Below are 24,591 nucleotides of genomic sequence, written 5' to 3' on the forward strand. Positions count from 1 at the left end.
GGCACTGCTCACACCAAAAAGCCTTGTCTTTGTTTTAAAAAACAAACACAATTTATCTGTTAAAGAACCTCTCAATCCCTGTTTATTTATCAGCTTGGGGTTTCTTGGTTGGTTTTTTTTTTTCCCATCTGCAAATTTCAGTGATTGGGAAGCCTTTTGTTTTTGTGACAAAGGAGAGCTTGTCACTGGGACATGTAATAAACCAGGGCTGAACTTCCATCTGTGTTCCACCCATATGGTCCAGGTGGCTTCCCTGAATTTGGACAAACTGCACACCTAAATCCAGGGATTGCAACATTGGAATCTGAATTTATTATGTTAGTAGATTTTGATGAAAATCTGGGTTAAAAAGTAGTGTTTTTCCTTATTCTTAGCAATTATTTCCCTCATGATTATTACAGAGGTAGTGAAATCTGAAGGTTTTAGTGGATAATCAATATTGTTTATTGCACTGAAAATTTTAAAGAATTAAATTTTAACTGCTTTTTCATTGAAAGATCTGAACTGAACAGACTAACAAAATAAAATACAAATATATATCTCTGCAGGGGGTCTTTAAACTTCTTTTATGATATTTAACTGGCTTTGGCAAAGATTTTCAGTATGCTAATAAATCCTTTATTCGCAGAAGACTTAAATCTGCCTACTTTGCTCCATTTGGGCCTGTATGAGATATTAATCTGACAGAAACATTGGCTGGGTTTGGGTTGCTTAACAGCTTTGTTATTTTCAGATTGTCTTGTAGAACATAAGGTCATGGTGGAGTGTAGCTTAGAAATTTGCTTCCAATCCAGTATGGCAGAATATTGTGCTGTGCTATTAATTCAGTGCTGAATGGGGGTGTTCAGAGCGTGTAAGTGAAATAACAGAAATGAGAATTTGGGCAAGGCTGAGTGAAAACTGGGCCAGTGCAAGCTCCTTGCCTCTGTTTTTCCCTCTTGTTTGCAGTACTCTGGATTTATGAAAAACTAAAAGGATGCTTTTCATTTTGGCAGGAAAACCTTAAAATTGCTTTTTCTTAGTCGAGCTTTTTCCTGGTATCCTGTTACCCTGAGAGTGGAGGACAGAAATGAGTGTTTAAAAACAGATGAGAAATCCCACTGCGTGTTTATGAGGAAATGGAGCTGAGTGAACAGAATCCCACAGATCCTCCAGCCTGTGGGGTGGAGACAGAAAACTGCTCTGATTAATTCTCCTCCTCCTTCCTGCTGCACGTGAAATGTTAACGATGGTCAAAATTAAAATCTCCTGTTTTTATTAATTGCAGATTCACTGGGGCCACGTCGAAGACGTTGAGCTGATTAACGATGGCTCAGGATTAGGCTTTGGAATTGTAGGAGGAAAGTCGAGTGGAGTAGTTGTAAGAACAATTGTTCCTGGGGGATTAGCAGATCGGGTAATTTGTTATATTTATGTCACTTCTTGTTTGATTGCAAAGTGTAATTAACCGCTTTTGACAGTCTTAAAATAAACTAATATACTTAAACAAAAGGAAGCTGGTAGCATCAAAGTCTGAATGCCAACACGTGCTTCATAAATAAATAAAGGTTGAAGGTATGATTGAGGAAAAAGTCAGCACCTGATATAAATTAAGCTGTTCCTCAGACAAGATTTGGCTTTTGTAACATTGTTGAACATGCAAAAATTCTGAAAAGTTGCCTGATATTTGGCACATTTTGCAACACCTGTGGGGACAACCTCTCCAAGTGAATTGTCAGGCAAGAAAATCTGCCCTCCCAAAGTCACTGCATTGCAGGATTCGGTTTAGAGATTGAAAATGTCCTATTTTCAGTGGGTTTCATGATTTGGCTTTTGTAACATTGTTGAACAGGCAAAAATTCTGAAAAGTTGCCTGATATTTGGTATTTTTGGCCCTTGGTCAGTCTGGGGCAGGACGAATTCTCTGTACAATTTGGCACATTTTGCAACACCCATGGGGACAAACTCTCCAAGTGAATTGTCAGGCAAGAAAATCTGCCCTCCCAAAGTCACTGCAATGCAAGATTTGGTTTAGAGATTGAAAATGTCCTATTTTCAGTGGAGGGGGGTTTGATCCCTGCCTTGCAGCCTGACCAGTTCAAGGAGACACTTAGGTTTGGTGCAGAGCCCTTTGAAGTTGCACAGGCACAGTTTGCACCTCTGATTGTTTGTCTTTAGAGACTCTGTACTGAGTATTGCTGCATTTCAAGACTAGAACACTTGCAGTAACCAAACAGATTCCGATTTTTCAAGCAAATTTGGTCCTGATAAGTTAAAATATCTGAGGACCAGAACCCCTGCAGACAACAGAGAGAGGCAAAAGCAGTCCCTCTAGTAGAGGATGGAATGAAAGCTGGGAATTTGGAGAGCTTTATTGGAAAATGTTGGCTTTTTCTCAACCATCTCCCTCTGAACCTGCCATGTATAAATGAGTATATTTTAATTTTTGTCTAGCACCTGTTTTGCTGTAAGGAATAAAGTGTTTTGGCTACCAATGAAGCATATAAGCTAAGAACTCACCACATCATTCTCAGCTGAATGAGGCATCATTAAGAACATGTGAAATAATGAGGCATGTACATGTTAAAATTGGATGAGTTTGTAAATGAGTTTGAGTTGGTTCTGGGAATAACTCTGTGATTGCTGTATAAATCAGTGCACCAAAGGTGGTGGAGCTGTGCTGATCAATACCAGCTGAGAATTTGGTGCTAGAAGTTCCTGCTTGTGATGGGAATGATGATGTAGGTCATGAATCATAATTATCAGGTAAAAATGGATTGTGTGGAGTCTTGTTACCTTCAGTGGATTTACTCACTGAAGTTGGAGCTGGTCACATGAGAAAAAACAAATTGCCAGACCAAAAATATAGAAGTATGAGGGAAGAACTCTGTAAAAAACTCCTAAATTAAAATGCTGTGCTTATATTCTAACTCCTACCTGATGAGGAGTGTTCTATGAAACAAAACACACAACAATCTGTGAGATTATAAAACATTGTTGCTGCCTGCTTTCTCCTAAATGAGCAAAACAGTGGGAAAAACAGCACATAGCTGTGCAAACGAGTCCTTGAGTTATTTAAAATGTTGCCATGGTGGTCATTTTTCCTGGCATTTTCTCACATTGGTTCTCATGGCCGTGAGGATGCCCCTGCACAGTTTCAGTTTTGTGATGGAACAGATACTTTGTGGATGGACTGGAAACACTTTTTGCCATTTGATTTGCCTTTGAAGGACGGGAGGCTGCAGACAGGAGACCACATCTTGCAGATTGGAGGGACCAACGTGCAGGGCATGACCAGTGAGCAGGTTGCCCAGGTGCTCAGGAACTGTGGGAATTCTGTCAGGATGATCGTGGCAAGGGACCCCAAGTGTGAATTCATGGAGGCTCCACCAGCTCCCCTGAGCTGGCCAGTCAGCACATTGCCTTCCCTTCCAAATGGAAATGTGAGTATCTGCTGCTTCCTTGGGACATTTTTAAGTGTGTTTGTGGCTTGTGATCAGAAAGGAAGGAGAGAACAGAGAGTTCTTGAGCCCTAAAGTGCTTCTCCTCTCTTGAGTTTCCAGATATATGCTTGTGTTTAAGTGGTCATTATTACAGCCCTGCCTTCTATAATTTCCCCCTTTTTCCTCTATCTTATTAATACCTATAATCTTGGGATTGGAATGACCAGCTTTACAGAATTTATTTCAGAGTGGCTGATTTAATTACCAAGACCATAAACATTATCGATAAGTGGTACTTTTAGTTCTTCTTCTTAGCTCGTTACATTTTTTCTAATCAATCATTTGTAAGTGGATTTAGAGCTGGACTGTGAATTTCCCTGAGTCTGAAATCCAGAGAGCCACACCAGAATTATTCAGCACAATCATCTTTTTATGAAACATAAGTGTAATGTTTTCATAGTCTACGCTACTGCCTGTGATAGGAAATATATCTAAAAATTTTGAAACTTGTTTTAGCAAATCTTATCATGGTCATATCAAAGTCTCTTGTTTTTGAAGTCATTCTTTTCAGTTTTGAGTAATTAAAATCAACAAATGCTACACTAAGTGTACAGTAGGTCTCGAAACATAAACAAAGCTGTGCTTGTGTACCATCTGCTGCTACTGTGCTGCTTAGATTTAGGTGTAGAATCTGAGTAGCCTTTTCTTTCTTGTTTAGTTTCTTGAATATCAGTGGAGAGAGCAAGGTTGGTTTTTTTTAATTTGGTTTTTTTTTTTTTTTTTGAAGCACTGTTTTTAAAGGTCAGAGTAGGAGTCTCTTTGCTCCGAACTCACCCCTTTGCTCACTGGGCACAGTCACTGCAAAGGCAGATTTGTGTTTTACACCCCTGGGAAAATGCTGTGGCTGTGTCAGTCAAGGATTTTGGGTCCTTCTCGAGCTCCTTTTCTCCCCAGGAGGGATCAGTGCAGCAGGAAATGCAGTGTCCAGGAGATGGGAGGGCTGATCTACTGATCTAATATTTGACAAGAGGCTCTCCAAGGGAATCAGCATTGTTATGAGGCCCTTCTTTCCTGACTGGATCATATTTTCCAGGGCCCATATTAGGGGCAAAATAAATAAATTTATATTTTTGTAGTGGTCGTGGTTTTGTTTCCTCTACAAAATACTGTTTTTCTCTCTTCCTGTTGCCACTGATCAGCCCTGAGCACTGTAAATGCTGCAGCCTTTCTATGATTCCTTCCTCGTGTCTTTTCAGTGTCCTTCGTATTCCTGCCATGCAGTTTAGAGAGGGGAAAAATCATTTTCTGAACTAAATAGTGCCTTGATGTGTAGCTCTGAAGAAACTCCTCTTCCTGGTGCCCAGAGAAATTCGCAAAGACAGAATTAGTTGTTAATCTGAATGTATTTATTAATTTAGTGATGATTTCAATGATCCCCAGTTCAATTTGTGTCAGATTTATAATGGAACTTATCCCTGTAATCTGGTTTTTCTCTGGTTTATGAGTACTTTCACTAGCTGTGAGCTTTGGAATGGAAAATATTTTCCTTTTCTCTTTTTTGCAAACCAGCAGAAAGATATTTTTAATAGGTGGTTAGTTATTTTCAGGTTTATATTCATATTTAATTTTCTTTGAATTTCCTGTGGTAGAGAATTAACTGAAACCACTTCTGTGTGTGGGCACAAGAAAACAATCTTATTATCTGTACTGTCCAAAATAGTGACAGCAGAGTGCAGCCAGCTTGTGCTGACTGTATTTAGGACTTTGCACTTTGGTTTTTCTGGACTTCATTTCAATTATTTTGCATGCTAGCAGGAGTGTCACTTAGAGAGAAATGTTTGTAGCCAGAGCAGTGGCTCTGAGGAGCTTTTTGATGGTGAAAACAGCCAGGCTCTCAAGGCCACAGCTCCATTCCAGGTGCTGCTCTGGGCTTGTTTACTGTAGATACGTGACAGCACCCAAACTTATCTTCATCTCCATCAGCCTCTTATGGAGCAAGGGGGTTGGAAGGCATTTAATGAGCTTAATGACTTTGCTGGTGGAGGGAGGTGTGTGTGATAAGGAGATAGTGCCCATCGATTTCCCTTCCATTGAGAAGTGAAATAGGTATGGCTGCTTTTCATATGGCTCCTTCCAAAGCTGATGCTTGGCAAGCATTTGATTGAACCTCTCTTTTTTCACTCCCTTATGAAATGTTTTCCATTTTCCCAGTCCCTTTTTTTTGCTGTTGGCAGGGACAGGATCCCTCTTGATTTCATCATTTTAACAGACCTTACTCTCATCATCTTCTTTTTGATCTCATTGCTCTGTATCTGATTACAGAAAGAAAACAACTCTATGTATTTCAATTTATCCCTTGCAATCCCAGATTTATGTGCTTGATTGTTTTTCTCTTTTGGTCTCACCAGTGTCTTTACTGTTCCCTGTTTGAACTCTTGCCTTGCAGTTCTGATTTTTACTGCTCACAGGGGAGTTGCACAGACATTCCAGGACCAGCTTTGTAGGGACTTTACAAATGAATTTACATTGCATTTAAACAAAAGGAAAAATAAAATCACTTCTCACTTCTGAAGGTCTTAATTAACCTGCAATATTGTAATGGCACTGGGAAATCATGAGAATTTTTTACTAACTTGTGCTTTATTTATAGGATAATGACAACTTTTTTGATACCTATGATGTTGAACTTATAAAAAAGAATGGGCAAAGCCTGGGAATAACAATTGTTGGATATGCTGGCACATGTGATCTAGGTGAGTTGTACAGGATTTAGGAAAATGTTGGACAGGGGCTTCTCAAATACCCTTTATTGACCACGGGGAAAATGAATGGCTCCTGCCTGTGCTAGGGCGTGGAGACATGAAATTCACTGGAATTACAGATCAGCATCTTGTATTAAATGGGAGTTTGTGAAAGGGAAGTGTTAGTGTTTCAGGGGTTTTTAAATTTTTTTTCTTTGTTTTTATTTCCTTGTTCTCATTGGGAGTTAGAATTAATAATCGAACCGCAAACATGACAAAGGACAGCTTTTCTGATTTCCATGTTTCTCTTCTCTTTTCTTTTTTTAAAAAAGAAAAATCCTTTTTCATTAAGATTTAAAGTACTAAATTCTTTAGCTGTAAGATGATTGAAGTCCTGATCAAAGTCCTTAAGCACATACTTTACTTTTAGCTTAGTTAGTCCTATTGAAATCAAACGCAGCATGGATTTAAGTGATTGTGGTTTAAAGCCTGGGTAAGCACAAGGATGAATCCATGGAGGAGGTGGCCTTTTGTGAGCCATTTTAAGGAAAATATTCGAGGTCAGTGTACAGGTGGTTGTGTCAGTGCTGGGTTTTTTTTTCCACCAGAAATCCTCAGTTTTGTGTCAGGCTGTGGGAGTGGTAACGTGCAGATGGTGATGGTTTACAGAATCATCACTTTATGGGCAGAAGGAAGTGTGTGAAAAAGGCTGGAATTAAGAGTCTTAATAAGGAAATAAGCAAATTAGGTTAATGCAGTGACTTGTTTCTCTTCCCCTCCAACAGAACCTTCAGGGATTTTTGTGAAAAGTATAATACCTGGGAGTGCTGCTGACCACAATGGGCAAATTCATGTTCATGACAAAATTGTTGCTGTAAGTAGAATACTCTGCTAATATATTGCTGTAGAGCTAATACATTTCACATCTTTGTTAAAAGAACAACATGGTAAAGACTTTATAAAATTAATTAAACCTCCTCTGCTTTGCAGAAGAAATAATTTGGAGGTTCGTGTTTGTTTAGGTAGACTTGTGACAGAAATGAGCTTTGGCTTGCTGTGGTTAAAGTATTATTTTATATTCAAAGAAATAGTAAATAGTAGTTAACTGTGAAAGAGGCAAGCATTTGGATTAAAGTGTTTCAGAGTGGAGAATCTTGGCTTTTGGCCTGCAGTAAAGATGAGCAGCATTAACTTCTACTTGAATTGAATGGGACTCGAGGATTGTTAAGATTCTGCAAGATGTGGCACATTGTTTGTGTTCCTTAATGGCTCTGGAGTGTGGATACAATCAAAATGTTAATGGTCACAATTTAGGTTTAAAAGCCCAAGCTTTATGTGTAGAAAAATGGAAAAACCATTGAATAACAGTGAATTGAATAATAGCCAATTTTTGTTTTAAGAGATAATATTTATAGAGATATGATTTTAAATTACTTTTAAAATGTGTGCCGTGCCAGACCTTCCAAAGTCAGCTTCTCCTCTGTGGGAGCAAAAATTAATATAACCTTTTATCTACAGGAAAGGCCCTATTGGTGCATGATCTGGCAGTGAGCTGAACAGAGTATTTTGGGTGCAAATTAAAATATCTGGTAATGTAAGAATTGGGCTGTTTATGGGGGATTATACAAACAGTTGTTTGTAGAGGCTTGTGTGGGGCATGTTAGAAATCCGTGAGAAAACCAGCAGTGATAATGAACTGAGCAGAGTTCCAGGTTGGATACTCTGCTTGGAACCTTCATCGACAGTCCTTGTCAAGCTGGTTTTAGTAAGGAAAAAAAATTAAGGAAAAATCTGTGCATGCTTGTATCAGATTAGTAAATTCTGTTTTGTGGTTGTCCCCACGAAAACAGAAAGAAGAAATTACTGTTGTGTTTCCTCTTAGAATGCATTTTGGGTATAAATTCTCATCAGTGAAATGTAACAGATTTAATGAGATTGTTTTGCAAATATTGCTGTCTTGGGAGAGTAACCCTGTAATTCCTGCACTAAATAACGTGGCTGTTGCTTACAGCCTGTGATACTCCACAACACAGCCTGAGAATGCAGCACAATTACTGTTATTTGCTCCAATTTTCTTGTTTCAGGTTGATGGAGTCAACATACAGGGTTTTACCAACCAAGAAGTGGTGGAGGCACTGCGGAACACGGGGCAGACTGTACGTCTCACCTTGCTTAGAAGGAGACCTTCCTTTGCTATTTCCTCAGGAACACCTTCAGGGAGAGGTAATTCTGTTTTTCTAGCCACTGATTTTATTTTTCACTCAGTTTACAGTTACCTCATTTAACAGTTCAGGACCGGATACCACATGATCCTCAGTTTTTTTAATGGTGCACTGTAGAAAATGAAGATGCTTAACGGAAGAATGGAAAGAAACTAAAATGAGAGATTCAGGAAAATTCAGTGCAAATCTTCTGTGTAGCCACCCCACCAAAAAAAAAAAAGAAGGAATTAGGGAGGTAGTGTTACTACTTCCTTTATTTTGCAGCATATGATTTGGGGTTTTTTCATCTGTTTTTACAGTGCAGCCATTTGTTCCAGTCTTTGTGACCCCTGGAGCTGCGGGGCCTGAAATTAGTGTGGCCACTAGGAGTGAGGGAAAACAAGAACAGAAGGATAATCTTCACAATGGAAAGCAGCAGAGTCTGCATCAAGCAGGTAGATAGGGCACCTTGCAGTGCCTCTTCTGGGTCTGGTTAAAGGCGACCATAGTAAATCCATTTTAAACACTGATGCATTGGCTTAAAACATGTTTCTGAAGTAAAGATCTACCTCTTGGATCTAACCAACTCTTCCCATAGTCCACAGGTCTGCTAAGAGTGGGTTCTGAGATATCTCAGGGTTTGTAATTCTCTGATCTTCTTTCTTGCATAAAATCTGCCCTTTTGCTCTCAGCAGTGGTCCCCTTTGTTTAGGGAGGGATTTTTTAAGGTTAGAGTCAGTGGAGGTGCAGCTCTTTTGGTACTCAGGAATGACTCTCATTAACTCTGCAGAGCTGAAAGCCTCCAGCTCAGTGATTCCTCTTTGTGGTCCTGCACTGATGACCTGCGGTGTGCAGTTTTCTCCTGGGAGAAACTTTATTTATCATCCTCCTCTGCTGCCAGGGCCTGCTGGGTGAGCAGCACCAGGAGATGGGCCTGCAGGGAGTTCATATTTATTTCCTGGTCAGTGTTACCTCAGTCACACCCATCTTCAATAATCTTAGAGATCTTTTCCTGCCCTAATGTTTCTGTGGTCTTCTTGCCCTCACACATCTTAAGGTTCCTGCAGAGTATCTTCATAATATTCTCCTGGTTTCCATCATCTCTGAACATGCTGCAGTTTCCTCTCTTGGCACTGCAGTAGCTTCGTCAGAACTCATGTCTTGGGTCTAAAGACCCAATAGCTGGAGTTCAGAAAAGGCATTTTTTGAACAAATGGCATTCGGGCACAGGGGCAGGTCACAAAGGCATGGGCTGCTCTGGGTTTTGGCTGACTTTGGAACCAAAGCTGGAGGTCTTTCCAGAACCTTCCATTCCCCCACAGATTTCTGGGCTCCTCTACAGGAATTCTGGGTGAATTTATACAGCTTGTGTTAAAGTCAGCATAAATTATCCTTATGCCTTGTAGTTTCTGAGACATGTAGATGTAATAGAGGATTCTAAATTACGGCTGTCAATGAATAGCAATTCTGCTGTGATTGTTGAAGATCTGTCAGTATTAAAGACAACCTGGAAACGAGAGAAATGTAGCAGTTCCTATATTCCATTCTGTTTTACTTTTCTGTCCAAGCCTTGTAACCAGACATCCTTTGTTGTGACTTTTGCGTGTTCCCAGAAATAGGAAGCCAGAACAGAGGTGGTTGAGTAGCTGAGAGTTGAGGTTCTCAAGCATTGTTTTGCTATGACAGAGGCTGGAAAAGAGCAGCACTTTGTCTGTCCTGTGTCACCCATTTTTTTTTTTTTTACTGTGGGACTTGTATGCATATTTTACTCCTGCAGAAATACGATGTATGAGATTTCACCTTGGAACAGAATTTAATGGCCAGGTTTAAATTCCAAAGATAGGTGCTTATTTTGGATGTGGTGATGGGCACTTCATTATAATGGTGCTAAAGTAAATACTGCTAATTTAAGGCTCTGACTAAACTCTGGAAATGCTTTTAGAAGTTTAATGTGAAAGGTATGTTTTATAAAACGCGTATTACTTCCCTTTAAGCCCAGTTGTGTGAAATTCTTATTAAATTGTGTTTCCTGGGGAGGTATTAAGTAGTAATTCTGGCCAGGCAAAGCCATGCTGAAGCAGTTCTGGTACAAAGGCAGCAGGGCTTGGGCTGCAACGTGCATGAGGCCTGAAACTCAGAGCTAGCAGAGTGCAGGCAATGAATTTAACAGCTGCAGCCTCTGCAAGCCTGCAGGCTGGGCAGAACTGCTCCATCCTGCCTTGCAGGAGTACTCAGATCCCAGAGGGACAATGCTGGCAGTCAGGAGCTTAAGAGATGCCTGGGGAAAAAGCCCCAGCAGCAGGGCAGCTAAAGGAAGGGCTTTAATGAAAAGCACCCTTGTGCAGTAACTTTGTGAGAGCAGGAGGAAGCTGCGAGAAAAAAAGATCCCAGTTGTGATGAAGCTGACAATTTTGACCAGAAAAGATGATTTTTACAATAGGGTTGTGGTTTCTGCTTTATGCTTGCTAATTAGAAATGAGAAACTGCCTGGAAGCGCAGGCAGAAGGACAGGCTAAATATGCTGAAAAGTTGTTGCTAATGAAAGCTGTCCCTGGAAGTGTTTTCATTTCTGAGGCCTTGCACATTATAGAAGACATGGTACATATGTTAGGTCATGAGGAATTCAGCTGGATGAGAGACTAGAAAGAAATTTCCTATTAGCTGCCATGTGGAAAAAGCTGTTGGGGGAAAAAGGAACATTGTAAGTGAATTGAGTGATGCCACTGGAATTGAATATATTCAATCCAAATCCCTTCAGCCCACATTTCCACAGTCCTAAGGAAGTCACAAGCAGAGACTTCAAAGTGTATTTGAAAGAAAGAAAGGGGAAAACTTCAAATGGAGACGTGCATCAGCACCTGCTCTGAACAACTTGCAGATTTTGGTAATGTGTTTTGGAAATACAAAAAAATCTGTATTCAACCAGCTGAGCACAGCTTACAGTTGCTGAACTGAACTTTGAGCTTGACCCTGAGATTCATTACTCCTGGTGAACCTTGAAATCTATATTTGGCTGCACAGTGGATTTCAGGTGCTTAGGTGCTGTGTGTTCACACTGTTGTAACTCTGTAATAGCAGAAAAAGAGACTCAGGAATTTCTGTCCCTCTGTTTTTCTGCAGAAGGAAGGAGCAGAAGAATGCACTGGTGTTCTGGTTTTGATACAGTTCAGAAGTAAAGACAGTGTGCTTGATCATAAGTCACACATTAGAAACTTTAATTTTTAATGAAGTTAAAAAACCTTAACTAGCAGTTGAGAATTTTAGGACAATTTGTCTTCCCATTATTTTTTAAGGAGATGATTTATTTCAGAGACAACTGTGGGCTGTATTTACAAACCCGAATTTTTAATCTTGGTGGGGCATCATTTTGGTAGCAGAAAATAGTTATCAGGATTGCTGGAATTCTCAGATACCTGTGTCTGCTTGAGCCTGTAGGTTGAAAATCCTCTGGGTATTTCCAAGTGACACCTCAGTTTTTAGCTCTGAGCAGTGTGGTTTCTCAGTGCAGATCAGACAGAATTTGCCTGTCTGGCATGGCTGAAAGTGAGCTGGAGAGAACAGGGGTGGGCTGTGTTGTCGTAGAAGTAAACTCCAATCTTTCTTTTTATTGAGTGGAAAACTTCAAAGTTACAGAAGTGTGTAATGAGGATTGTATTGCAGAGCTCTATCTTTGCAGTCTGCAAAGGTGCTGAAAGCAGAAGCAGCCTGACAATGCCATTTGTGCAGGGTTTTGCTCTTGCTGGGCTCTGAGCACCTCGTGGTGTCCTCACAACTCCCCCAGTGAGTATTTTACTCACTGGTTGTGTTCAGAGCCTGAGTTGTGCTTTACATTCTGAATTTCAGGGCAATGCAGCAGCAACACTGAGTGGTCTGTGCCTTGTCTAGACATCTGACAAACTACTGAAGTCATTCGGGGGGGAAAAAAACCTCCTAGTTTTTAGTAATTCAGCCCCCAGATGCTGCTGCTGTTGCTGCTGGATGGAATTTGCTGTAGAGCTTGATTCTTACCAGTTACACATTGCTCCAGCTTGGAACTTTATATGTGAGCTGAGCTTCTGGCTGAGGTCAAACACAGGGCAGCCAGTCATTTTCTGCTGTCTAGCTCTGTCAAATTGTCTTACAGGACTGTAACCAACTGCCTTGGTTGCATAAGTAAGAAAGCTGCAAAGATATAAATGTCAAGATAGCCAAGTTCCCACGGAAGACTGGTTTAGAACTGGAGCTTATATTAAAGCTCATGTTACTTACTGGCCTAATTAAAGCAGACAAGGCTTTATACCTGCCAAATGTATAAATAAAGTCTGTGCCTGCATTGTGCTGACACAGCCCCTCGATAACAGCAATATCTTGTCAGGTGTTTTCCTTCTTAAGGGGGCTCATTTGGGTGGGAGATGATGTTTCCCTGGAGTGGGAAGCGTTTTTACGGCAACAAACGATGAAGTCGTGTGAAATTTGTTTTGCAGCCTGAAAGAATGATTTATTTACAGTACTGCATGGTACAGAACTCACATCTCATCACCAAGCATCACCTCTTCTGCCTCTCAGCTGAATAAATTACACTTTTACAGGAGCTGACATTTTGCATTGTTTTCCTAAGAAAGACATCTTTGATTTGCGCTGTTTGATAGACTCAGCTTAATGCGCTTCCCTTTTGGGGATTATTCCCTCTAATCTTTTATTTACACTGAATTTTTATTGGAGTATTTAGAAGTAAATGTACTTCTGAATGTACAATATGCTTGTAAATTTAATATTCACTTTCATACTTAGGAAGAGTCCCACTCCCTCCAGCACATGAGCTGAAATCCAAATGGGAAAACCTGCTGGGACCAGAATACGAAGTTATGGTATGTTTTACTTCAATAAACTACATTCATGAATGTTATTTCTTTAAATTACAGATCTGTGAGCTTAGCATCACAGGCTGTTTATAGAACAGTTCAGTGTTTGGAACAGATCAGTAACATCAGATTTTCTTCCATGTAACATCAGAGCTGAAATGTGTGTTATAATGAGTTGGGGGATGTGTTGCCCTTTTATTTTATTCTGTTTATATAGATATTATTGTTATACAAATACGAGACAGAAACAGTGATTTAAGGAAATCAGCTGTCCTGTTAAATCTGCATCACAGAAGCCACTTAAAATATATGGCATTTTTATTATTTCATTCATGATCTATTTGTTTTACTGGGCACTGAATAATAAAAAGGGCTCGGGATAGAGCTTCCGTTTTCAGAAGAATCTTACCATTTTATCTGAAGAATGAAAGAATGATTTTCAAACATGCTGGGAAAATACAAAGTAATTCTCAGTAGTGTAACTTTGTGGTGCCAGTGTCTAGTAGATATTTCTTCACTTCATATTAAATAATTGCCTAGCAAAAGATTGTTTTGATGAATTGTCATGAGGAGTTGATGGAAATTGTAATTCACTTGTGCTTTTCAGTACAGATAAAAGACTCGGCACAGCGTTCTTCCCAAAGCCTTAAAAAATTCTCACCACCACCAAGAAAATGCCCTGTTTGTCTTTGCAATGCTTGTCCAGTTGATTTAGAGACACTTATTTTTACTACTTGGAGTAGCCATCGTTCCAGTCACTCTCTGGGAGATTTAAAGTAGCTTTAAGAATTGCCTTGAGAAACTCGCTTCCCCTCCTTCCATTAGCGCCCCTTTAAGATCTGGAGCTCGTGTGAGATTATGTACATGATGCAATAAATCTGTTTGGCTGCCCACTTCAGTTGCTTGGTATTCCCACCCTTACATTTCCAGGGGCTGCTATTACCTCCCTGAGCGCTATCACACTTCCCACAGAGGATGAAATCCTGCTTAGCTGGTGAATCCAGCCATTCCAAATCCTCCTCCAGCCGCTGGTGAAATGTCAGCACTGACAATGTTAACCATGATAGAAGGGAGCTCTCCTGCCATCCCATTCTGAAAGTCATTTTTTGCTTCTGGTTGCCTGTGCCTGCCTCCTATGTTGAGCAGCAATGTCCAGTTTGATGCCACCCCAGTCCCTGTGTCACACCATCCTCGCTCAGCCCCCCGAACTCACCCCAAAGGTGCCTACAGGGTTCTCTCAGGAGTATTTATCTTGGGAGGAAACAGCTGTTTGAAAAGAGGGGTTGGTGGCCCTGGTGCCTTCTGTGCTGCTGGTCCTTTTTGGTGCAATGGAAGGAGCTGAGATTTCAAGCAGGAACCGTGTGGTGTCAGGCTGGGGAGCTGCCAGTCATAAATCCATTTGGTTACATGCATGGACATGAAATGGGTTCTGTCTGTCTGGAAAAACACCCTGAGTACTGCAAAACAGCATGCTGGAAGCCCTGTTTAAAACTAATCCAAAAGAAAAGTCTAATCTTTATTAAACTAGAAGTTTTCAAAGAAAAGTTACTTGATTTTTTTTTTGCAAGGCTGTTTTTTTTCAGATCAACCAAGTGCAGCTTTCCTTTAAACATTCAACTTCAGTGTCCTAGATTCCAACCCTGGGCCATAAATTGGAACTAAATGATCTTTAAGGTCTCTTCCAACCCAAACCATTCTATGATTTTGTCTTAATTACATTTAAAATTGAAGTAAATAACCTTCTAATATTACAGATAAATCTGTTCTGTTAAGAATAGACAATACAAGAAAACTGGTGGTCAGCAGAGTCATTTTATTAATCTTTAAAAAAAGACACTGAAAGGATTTCCTGTCCCTGGTTTAAATAACCCACTTTCCATTCCCATTTGGTAATTAAAGTTATGTATTTCAAGCCAGAAGTTGGTGGGTTAGTCTGGATGGGAGATGGCTGCACTATAGCCTGAGGTAACAACTTAAGCTGTCATACTTTCAAATTCTGACTGGCAAGGCCGTGTGGGTATTTGTGTCAAACATAATGGCATTTTGTGCTTACACAGGATTACTGAACTTGACTAAAATTGGCATTTGGGCTCCGGGAATAGGATAATATTGGAGTCTGCTAATGGTGCATAATCACCACATTCCTACTTGTAAATGTTCTGTGCCTGAAAGATTTTTCTAACATTTGTTTAAAATTATTTTGCATCAATGTGACATTGTTTAAGTACAGTTTATTTTACTCACGAGTTGGGGTTTTTTTGCCAGAATTTCATCGTTCTGGTAAAGTCTTTATTGTCCCGCTGTTGAAAAATGTTCTGATGTCCAATTTTTAGGTTGTGAATGTGGATATGCCCTTTAAAGACGATTCAGAGCTCCAGAAGTACTCGAAGGTAAGGCTTACATGGTGGTTTCTTGCCTGGTGTATGTTGGCAGAGTAATCCTGGGAGGGCAAGACACAATTCCAGATGTGGCTCAGGAATTCAGTGGTTTCGTGGCTCTATATTTTCCAAAAAAAGGCTGCCAATATTCTGCTTATCTCCTGGACTGATCCAATACCTTTTCATAGCACAGGCAAATGAACCTTTTAACAGTTCCTTACCAAACCCCCAAACAACAAAAAACCTACCCTCAAGCCATGCACATAAACCCTAAATTTTTTGGGTATTTAATTGCACAGAATGGAGCTTAGGTTGAAACTCCGCTGAACAACTTTTTTGTCCCACAGAGGATTTTGCTGTAGTGATCCTGGCTCAGGGAAAGGGATGTGTAATTCATTTATAGTGTCAGATCTTAAATCAATTTCACTTCCAAGAGATTTTCAAGATACCTGTGTTAATATTGTGGAGGTTTTTAGAGGTGATGCACTTATGTGTTTGTGGGGACACCTCAGTGGGGAAGGGCCATAAAGTCATGATCAGACATGGCTCTGAAGGAATGCTGTGGGTCAATGGATTGCTCCTTTTATTTGAATATCCAGAATATTTTGGGAAGCAGGACAGTCAGTGTTTGAACTCCAGTAATAAAAAGCCAGCAAATGTCCAAACTGAAGGAGCAGCTTCTGCTGATCTCTTCTCCCCACGTTGCCATGATTTCTCCTGCCTTTTCTGTACAGTGTATCACTTTTATTCTACTTTTCCTGATATTAGCAGACTTAAGGCAGTGAGGGTTGGAGTTTCCCTAGAGAAAAATTCCAAATTAGGAAGTCCCAGTGGGAAAAGGCTGACACGAAATCAGTGATTTCCCCTTGCAGAAAAAAGGATATCAGTTTTAGTAACTACTTACAGAGGACACTTCAGGGATATTTTTTCTGCCTCAAAGTAGTGTAGCTCCCAGAGGAGTAAGACAGCTGATCTTGTGGTGAGATTTTAGGGCAATTATGGAATTTATTTTATTCCTTTATTTATTTCTAGTTATTTTATTTTTGTTTTGCTCCAGCCCCATGGAAGAGGGGAGGGAACTGGATGATGTTTAAGGTCCCTTCCAACCCAAACCATTCTGTGATTTGTTGACAGCTCACCTTTTGGGTGCTACTTCTCTCTGTGTTTTTCCCATTAAGTTTAATTATTTGAGAATACAGTTCAAATTGCCTTTCCCCCAAGGAACAGATTGGTTGTTTTTATTTGTGCAAACAGTTTGCAAAGTGAAGTCATGGACAGTAGTGCTGTAACACAGGAGAGGTCACTGTGAACATTTAATCATCTTACTGTGGGTTTGGTTCCATTTGGTGAGCTACTGAGTCCTAAATCTGTTTTATCCTGGTAGATAAAGATTTAGACTTAAATACATATTTATATTTATCTTTTGGCAGCTGTTACCCATCCACACTCTGAGATTAGGGGTTGAGCTGGACACTTTTGATGGACATCATTATATATCATCCATTGCTTCAGATGGCCCAGCTGCAGCTCTTGGTCTTCTGCAACTGGAGGATGAACTTCTGGAGGTAAAAAAATAAAACAGAAAATAAAGATAAAAATTATGTATTTCCTGTTTGTTTGGCCTTCTTAGACTTTTTCTCTTCAGTTCTAGCTTGGCTGCTGTGTGTGCAATAGAATTATTCCAGATTAGTTGTGGAAACAGAGTCATGCTTTGGAATTAATTCATTTTCTTCACTGGTCCCTTCCATATTTATGGAAAAAATGTAAAATTCTTGTGACCTCTCAGTGACTTCATGGGTATTTTTTTCTGAAATGTTTTAACATGAGTATCAAGAGTTACAAGGGCAGGGATAATATTTGTGTTGAATTACTTGTAGTGCTGTGGCTCAGTCTTTTGCACAGTTTGGCTTTAGCTTTTGTGGTGGATAATCTTTCTGAATATTTGTCACCCCTAAAACATTTACAGCAGTCATAGGAACAGTGGTTTCAGTTACACAATAAAACTTTTTTGTGGAGTGTTGAAAGATATTTGTGTGTATGAGCAAACACATCAGTTTGTTTAAATGTGTATAAGGAGGTATTGGGGCAGCTTTGGAGTTATCAGAGTCACACCAGACCTATTTCCTCAGAAAAGTAATTATTTTATAAAATTAAAATAATTCCTATTTGTGTGTGTGTGTGTGTACATGTGTCCATTGGTGTATCAGCCTGCAAGTGAGAAGACATTAATTTCTTATTGCATGCTTACTCCTTGTGGAATATTTTGATATTGGAGCCTTTTTTTAGTGGATGCAAAGAACATTTAATGGAAACAGAATTAGGCCTTCTGAAAGATTGATTTGTTAGGTGTACAGCTATTCTGCTTTTACTTCTTCACCCCCTAACATCAAAAATTCATACTGATATCACTAAGACCTAAAACATTTTCTTATTGCTTAATGGAGGAAACCTTGATTCCTGAAGGAAGGGATTAATGGAATGCTGGAAGTGTCATTTAAATTGCTTGGCCACTAAACAAAAAAGAATTTATAGAAAAAGCAATAATGCAGTGCTGTAGAGTAGCTTAGGAAACTTTAATTGTGTATATTTAACAGTTTTATGTATTACTCTGTACTCAGAATTAAGTTCACAGGTATGCCCAGACCTAGTGAGTGTAAATTTTTTGCTGCTCTGTAGTTGGGAAAAAAACCCCAACAAAATAAAAATGTGCTCTGGGGCTAAAGCTGTAAGTGCCAGGTTTAGCCCAAACTGTGTTTTTGCAGCCAAGTTATAAATCCCCTTAAATAGGGGTTTGCAGTGGAAAAAGTGACAGCCCCATTCCCCAAACAAGCAGCCTTACCTGGGCCTGGGATTAAAATATGATCAGCAAGGATTTTCTTTTTTTTTTTTTTTTTTAAATGTACAGTGAGGTTGAATGTTGATTATTTTTAATGATGTGTTTGAATTATGACAGACAGCACAATACCCCTCCCCTGCCCTTCATTTCAGATAATTCCACTGTGTTCTTTTTCAGGAGTAAATTGCTTTTTTGTGCCCTTTTGTTGTGCGTTTTCCCTGCTGTTTGAGGGCTGATGTGCTGAATGAGTGGGTGTAGGGCACCTTGCCTGCTCAGAGGCTGATTTCTGGCAGCTGCAGGAGGAGAAATGGGAGTCCCCAGGTCTGCTGGGGGGTGCACAGCAGCTCTTCCCCATCCATCACGGGATGCTGAGAAGTGCTGGGAGCTTTCCACCACGCCGCCACTCTCCAAGCATTAAAAAATCCTTACGTGTGGATCCTTCTGCTTAAATAATTAACTAATGGACGAGGCTGATAGCTCAGCACTTGCTGTAATTCTTGCACAAGAAGCCCAGAGCAGTTTGTCTTACCGTGGTGGAGGCCAGTTCCACCACTCTCAGTCTTTCTGCTTGGCTGGGATGTAGAGTGGGAGAAGAGCTCTGTGTTTCCCAGCAGTCCAACCTGTATTTACACTGCAAAAAGCACAAAGTGGGGGGAAAAATAGAAGTGATGAGGAAGCAGATGTTGGCTAAAGTGGGATTGTTCTGGAGCCTTGAATAAGATTGAAGGGAGATGTGGGAGGTTTATGGAGAGGCTCTGCCTCAAGTGCACAGGTACAAAGGTGTGTCCATGTCTGGTGAACGTTTCCATGCTGTTTTCTTGGATCAGGTGTGGGTTCCTTTGCAGTGTGGGTATGGAGGGAAGGGCTGAAGGTAATCCAAGGCACTTGCTGTGCCTTGGTTCCTGCTGGGGAATGGCTTGGATGAGGGGCTGGATTCCCAAACTAGAGGCTGCGCTCCAGCCCTGTGGACATTTGGTCACGAGAGAGGCTTGAAGCAGCCTGAGAGAAATCCCTGGAGGACACAAGGTGTTGGGATTGAGTCCACAGCAGTAATTGGGTTAAAGCCCTGCTCTTTTGGGGCTGCAGTGCTGGTTAACATTGGTGATTTATGGCACCTGCTGGCATCCTGCTGTCCTCCTATTTAGGGACACCCCTTAGTGCAGAGAGGAACCCTCAGGATATAAAAGTTATAAAAGAGGTAAAAGAGGATGAATCCCTCTTCTTTTCCTGCAGAAGTAGAGTCACAGAGTGACAGAATAGTTTGGGTTGGAAGGGACATTGAAGCCCATCCAATCCCACCCCTGGGACACCTTCCACTATCCCAGGTTGCTCCAAGTCCTGTCCAGCCTGGCCTTGGACATTTCCAGGGATGGGACAGCTACAAAAAAAAGTGCAGCTGCAGTATCCCCTTTTTAAAGCACCAGTATCTATCTGTCTGTCTGTCTATCTATCTATCTATCTATCGATCTATCTATCTATCTATCTATCTATCTATCTATCTATCTATCTATCTATCTTATCTATCTATCTAATCTATCTATCTAATCTATCTATTCTATCTTATCATCTTATCTCTATCTGTCTTATTTATCTATCTTATCTCTCTATTTCTCTATTTTTTTTAATTTTTCTAAGTCTGTGAAATAGAGCATCCATTAACAATGATCTGCTATCACTCACAATCTTGAGTTTATGGTATAGTAAGCTTGACCCTTGTCAGGCCTTTCTGTTTAATTGCTTGCTGTAATTGGTTTCTTTCTCACTGTACAAACGTTCTCACCTGTTTTCTGTAGGATCTGTTTTAGTTTCAGTCACTTTGTTACGTTTTAAATTGGCAAAGTTAGAATCAGAGAATCATTAAGGTTGGAAAACACGTTAATGATTGGTGGTTTTGACCAAAAATTTGGTCATTGAGCCAAACCGTTAACTAGTTGTGATAGTTCTGACTTCAGTTTTTTGATCGGAGCTCAGAACCTGTGTTTCCTTAAAATATTGTGGGAAAATTAATTCTTTTATCTTTTTAAATTCAAATACATGAGCCTAGCACTGACAAAAGACCCCCAGCAAAGAAAGAGGTGAGAAAGAATTAAGAATTCTAGGAAAGGTTTAGGCTTGGAAAAGCAGTGAGCAGAAAAGAAGTTCGAAGAAGCTAGAGAGACATGATGCAGCAGTCAGTAGTAATGAGATCTTGGAAATGCAGTTTTACAATAATGTGTATATTCTTCAGAAGCATATGTTAATAAAACTGTGCAAGCTGTGCCAGAACCCCCAGGTAAAATCAGACGTTCAGGCTCGGGTGGGGAAAAAAATGTACGCAAAAAAAAAAGAAAAAAAGAAAAAACAAGAAATAATCTGGTGGATATCCTTTAATTCTCTCTTCTGCAGGTAAACGGGGTGCAGCTGTGTGGCAGGTCCCGGCGTGAGGCTGTCACCTTCCTCAAGGAGGTGCCACCCCCCTTCACCCTGGTGTGCTGCCGGCGGCTCTTCAGCGACGGCACCGAGTCCTGGGTGGACGAGCCCCCCGTGGCAGTGTCCCCTCCAGAGCAGCAGGTAACGCTTCTCCTGTCACCCACTTGTGCAAAAGGACAGTAAATTCTGTGGGAAAAATCCCTGGGTTCGCAGGGGCTGGTGTTGAGGAGGTTCATTGTCCTGGGAAGACAAGGTAGGTAAATCATGGCGCTGCTTTGCTGACTGCACATCCCATTCATCATCCCCACACTTAATAGGTGAGTGAGAGCTCTGAGTTACACTAAATCACGTCCTTGCCACCATTAGCTGATTGCTTCCGTGTTCTGAGTAGGTTTTTATAGAACTGGGGGGAAAAGAAATAAAATTGAAACTTAGAAGTTTCTTTCTGTCGCACGAGCTTTGGAGTCTCAAAGCAAAGCCTGACACTTGTGGTTGCTCCTGTTTGCAAAAGTATTTACAGATTGGCTTCTCATCTTTTCTGATTGCCTGGCCCTTCTGTTAGCTGTCTGTGGTTAAATCTTTTATGCTATTTATTTTTTCCTTTATGCATCTAATGGGACAGCTGAAGTTCATCAACATGTAACAGGTTAGTAATATTCTGACAATTAATTAGACTAATACACGGGTATTTGTGTGCCAGGTTGGGCTCTGATGCTCAAAACGTGTAGGCCTGTGCCCAGGGGAGTAGTCAAGGCAGCAAGCTGGAGAAAACTCTATTCATAATGCTCAGTGAAGTTTCAATTCCATAAAAGGTCACATTTTAGGGCATGTATGCATCATTAATAATCAAAATATTGAAGGAATAGTGTTTGTAAAGAGCTGAGAGAATGGTATTTGAACCAGAGCTTTTCTTTTCCAGGTGAAACCCGAGGAAGACTTTAATCCTGAGGAGGAAGAAGGGGAATTGGCATTATGGTCTCCTGATGTGAAGGTTATTGAGCTGGAGAAAGACAAAAATGGTTTAGGATTCAGCATTTTGGACTATCAGGTATACTTTTCTGTATACTAAATGCTAAAATTCCCTCTGATCCTTTGTCTTGCACGATGCCTTAAAATGTTTTGTGATGTTGATTACTGAGTAATGGACTTGACACTTGGGCCTAGGAACTGTAGGGAAAAATAATGTATTTTGGGGCCAATTCTATAAACTATGGAGTGTTCTAAACCTCTGATTATTGGACATGATAAAGTGCAAAATCTTTCATCAAGCTGCACCCCATAACTCTGAGTTTAATGACTAAATGTTGGGCAAGGTTGGGTTTTTTTGTTGTATTTTGTTCTAAGTTAGAATGGCTTTTCAGCTGTCAGAGTGGCAAGTGTTCTTGGGTATTAGTTGGAAATGATTATATTCTTAATTGTTAAACTCTTTAGAAATTAACAGACAAGTCTTTAGTTGGAGGGAAATGCTACTAAAATTAATGAATCCTTCTTTCAAAAACCCTGTCTTCAATTAAATATGAAGAAACTCTCAAAATCTGTAGTCAGAATGAAACGTTCTTCATGTTTCCAGTCAACATGATATATTTTTTTAAACCTCCAGTCATCATATTTATAAGGAAATAAAATAGCTGGATCACTCTTTATAATAATATACACATCACATCTGAGTGCTGCCTAAACATTGTAGTTTAATGAAATGTGTTCAACTGTTGTACATAAATGTCAAGTGATATAAAATTCACTTTTTGATACAATAAGGCAGGAATTGGGAATGAATTAGAAGGAAAAAAAAATATTTGAAGTATTATGCAAACCCATTAATTCTATATTTTAGCAGTGCGATTTAAGATTACTGAAAATAGATCCTGTTAGTCATTTTAGCTGACACATGTTGTGTTGCAGTGCCAGCTCTACTCTAGAGTTGCTGGGAGTCTTTACAGAGCAGTAATACACAGATTTGCTTTTAAGTTCTCATATAATCAGAATTAATGAAGGCTTTAATAGCAGGCTTTTTATTTACTTATTCGCAGATGCAAATACACGAGCAATGTTGTGGTACTTTCAGCTAAATTTAAATACATTCTAATCAATTCTAAATGAGTGGTAAACCACTTAATCTCAGATCTTTATAATTTCAAGATATTTATGTATAAAGTGTGTTCTTTTGTTTGGGATTTGCCTCTTAGATCTTTTACACTTTTCATCATCTGCAGATTAATTTTTGTAGAGAGATATCTGTGGCTGTGTGTGTGTTTATGTAAATACATCCATCACATCCTTGAGTGCAAGGCAAAGAAAATAAATAATTGTCCATGCTACAGTGGAGGCAAGGGAAAAAAAAAGAAAAAAAAAAAACCCAAAAAAACTGTGTGTGGTTCCTAGGAGAGTGTTTGGAATTCTTAACACAGATTTGCTGGGAAGCACAGAATTACAGCACTGTTTAATTGTGCCTTAAAGGACTTGGAGACCATTCTTTAAAACATGAAAGGTGGTTTTTTAGGCACATACTCTTTGTTTTACAAGAGAAAATTCAAGCTTTACAATGGCAAATGATACTGCTCGTGCTGTGTATCCTCTGCTGATTTTGCTCCATTTGAAGAATATGAGTTTTACATTTTTGTAGGCGTTTTTCAATGAAGATGGGCCTTGCCATGGCCCATCTTCATCCTGAGTGAGTGACCAGCCTTTCTAGGCTGCCACAGTGCTGGTGGAGGTCGGGTGGGGAGGAAAATGCTTTTGAAGGGGAAATTTTGTTGGCAATTAACACACAAGGAGTGGCTCTGTCCATTACAGAAACTCAAGGAAAGCTTGGTGTTGCATACCCAGCTTGGAGGAGGTGATGTGACTATCCTGGGTTTTTAAGATCCAATATTTCCGCAGCTGTTGGCTGAAATGGCACTTCAGAAATACTGGAGGGACTTCAGGATGCTCAGTGGGAACAGGGAAGTGCCATCAGGGTTAAAAAGTGCTGATGCTCTGTTGTCCCACCTGACTTTGCCCCTCACAAAAGTGGAGCAGCACCTTTGAAATGGTGGATCCCAGTGGATCCCAGCCCAGGGTGGGACTGGGGCTGTTCCCTGCAGTGCTTAGGGAGCTCTGGAGTCCTGCTCATCCATTTCTGACAGTGAGAGATGCCAGAACACTACAGAAGCACAAGAATGCTCAGCAGTTACACACCAGCCTGCTCCCAGTGCTCTGCAAGTTTCTTCCTACTTGCTTTCAAGCACAAAGCTTTTTACCTTTGCATCCTAAATTAAGTTGTAGAATTAGATCTTGTGCTGAACACTCCTGTGGTATATAATTTATAATATTTGCCATTTTGTTTCACAAAACTGGCTGCATGCTCAGCATAAAGGCTGCTGTGCCTCAGTTGTCCTAAATGCTGTGCTTCCCAAGTCATGCTCTGCAAAACAGAATTAATAAAAATTCTTTGTGAGGCAGAATAGGAGTCTGAGTACGTGGAAAACTGAATGCTGAGATCGAGAAAATTATTACTCTGGCATATTAATTTTTAATGGGCTGTCTTTCTAATAATGTTTCATCTATCAAATAAATGATAAGCACATCCCAAGTGACTTGCAGGATATTCCCAGAAATGTACAAGCATAATTCCAATGCCTATATATTTTAATGAACTAATTACAAATTAATTATACCAATTATGCATAATCAATAGTATTTCTACTTTGTCCTGTGTTTTCTTTTGATTGTCTTTAGGGATTTAAGGGCTTAAAACAGAGCTTAAAACTTCCTTTTTTAAATA

At 40.0% G+C, this 24,591-nt stretch overlaps 1 protein-coding gene across 1 annotated transcript in view; it reads left to right on the top strand.

The window, feature by feature from the left end:
• The window catches only part of PATJ (PATJ crumbs cell polarity complex component), a 130,677-nt gene that overhangs the window by 5,930 nt on the left and 100,156 nt on the right, over positions 1–24,591 (top strand). The window contains exons 6-16 of the mRNA XM_014307834.2: positions 1,268–1,396; positions 3,210–3,422; positions 6,073–6,175; positions 6,949–7,037; positions 8,248–8,386; positions 8,685–8,819; positions 13,135–13,211; positions 15,539–15,595; positions 17,014–17,148; positions 20,805–20,969; positions 21,748–21,876. Coding sequence (XP_014163309.1) covers positions 1,268–1,396; positions 3,210–3,422; positions 6,073–6,175; positions 6,949–7,037; positions 8,248–8,386; positions 8,685–8,819; positions 13,135–13,211; positions 15,539–15,595; positions 17,014–17,148; positions 20,805–20,969; positions 21,748–21,876 — 1,371 coding nt within the window. The remainder of the gene's footprint in view (positions 1–1,267; positions 1,397–3,209; positions 3,423–6,072; positions 6,176–6,948; positions 7,038–8,247; positions 8,387–8,684; positions 8,820–13,134; positions 13,212–15,538; positions 15,596–17,013; positions 17,149–20,804; positions 20,970–21,747; positions 21,877–24,591) is intronic.

This window comes from Geospiza fortis, unplaced genomic scaffold (assembly GCF_000277835.1).
Source record: "Geospiza fortis unplaced genomic scaffold, GeoFor_1.0 scaffold396, whole genome shotgun sequence".
Taxonomy (NCBI): domain Eukaryota; kingdom Metazoa; phylum Chordata; class Aves; order Passeriformes; family Thraupidae; genus Geospiza; species Geospiza fortis.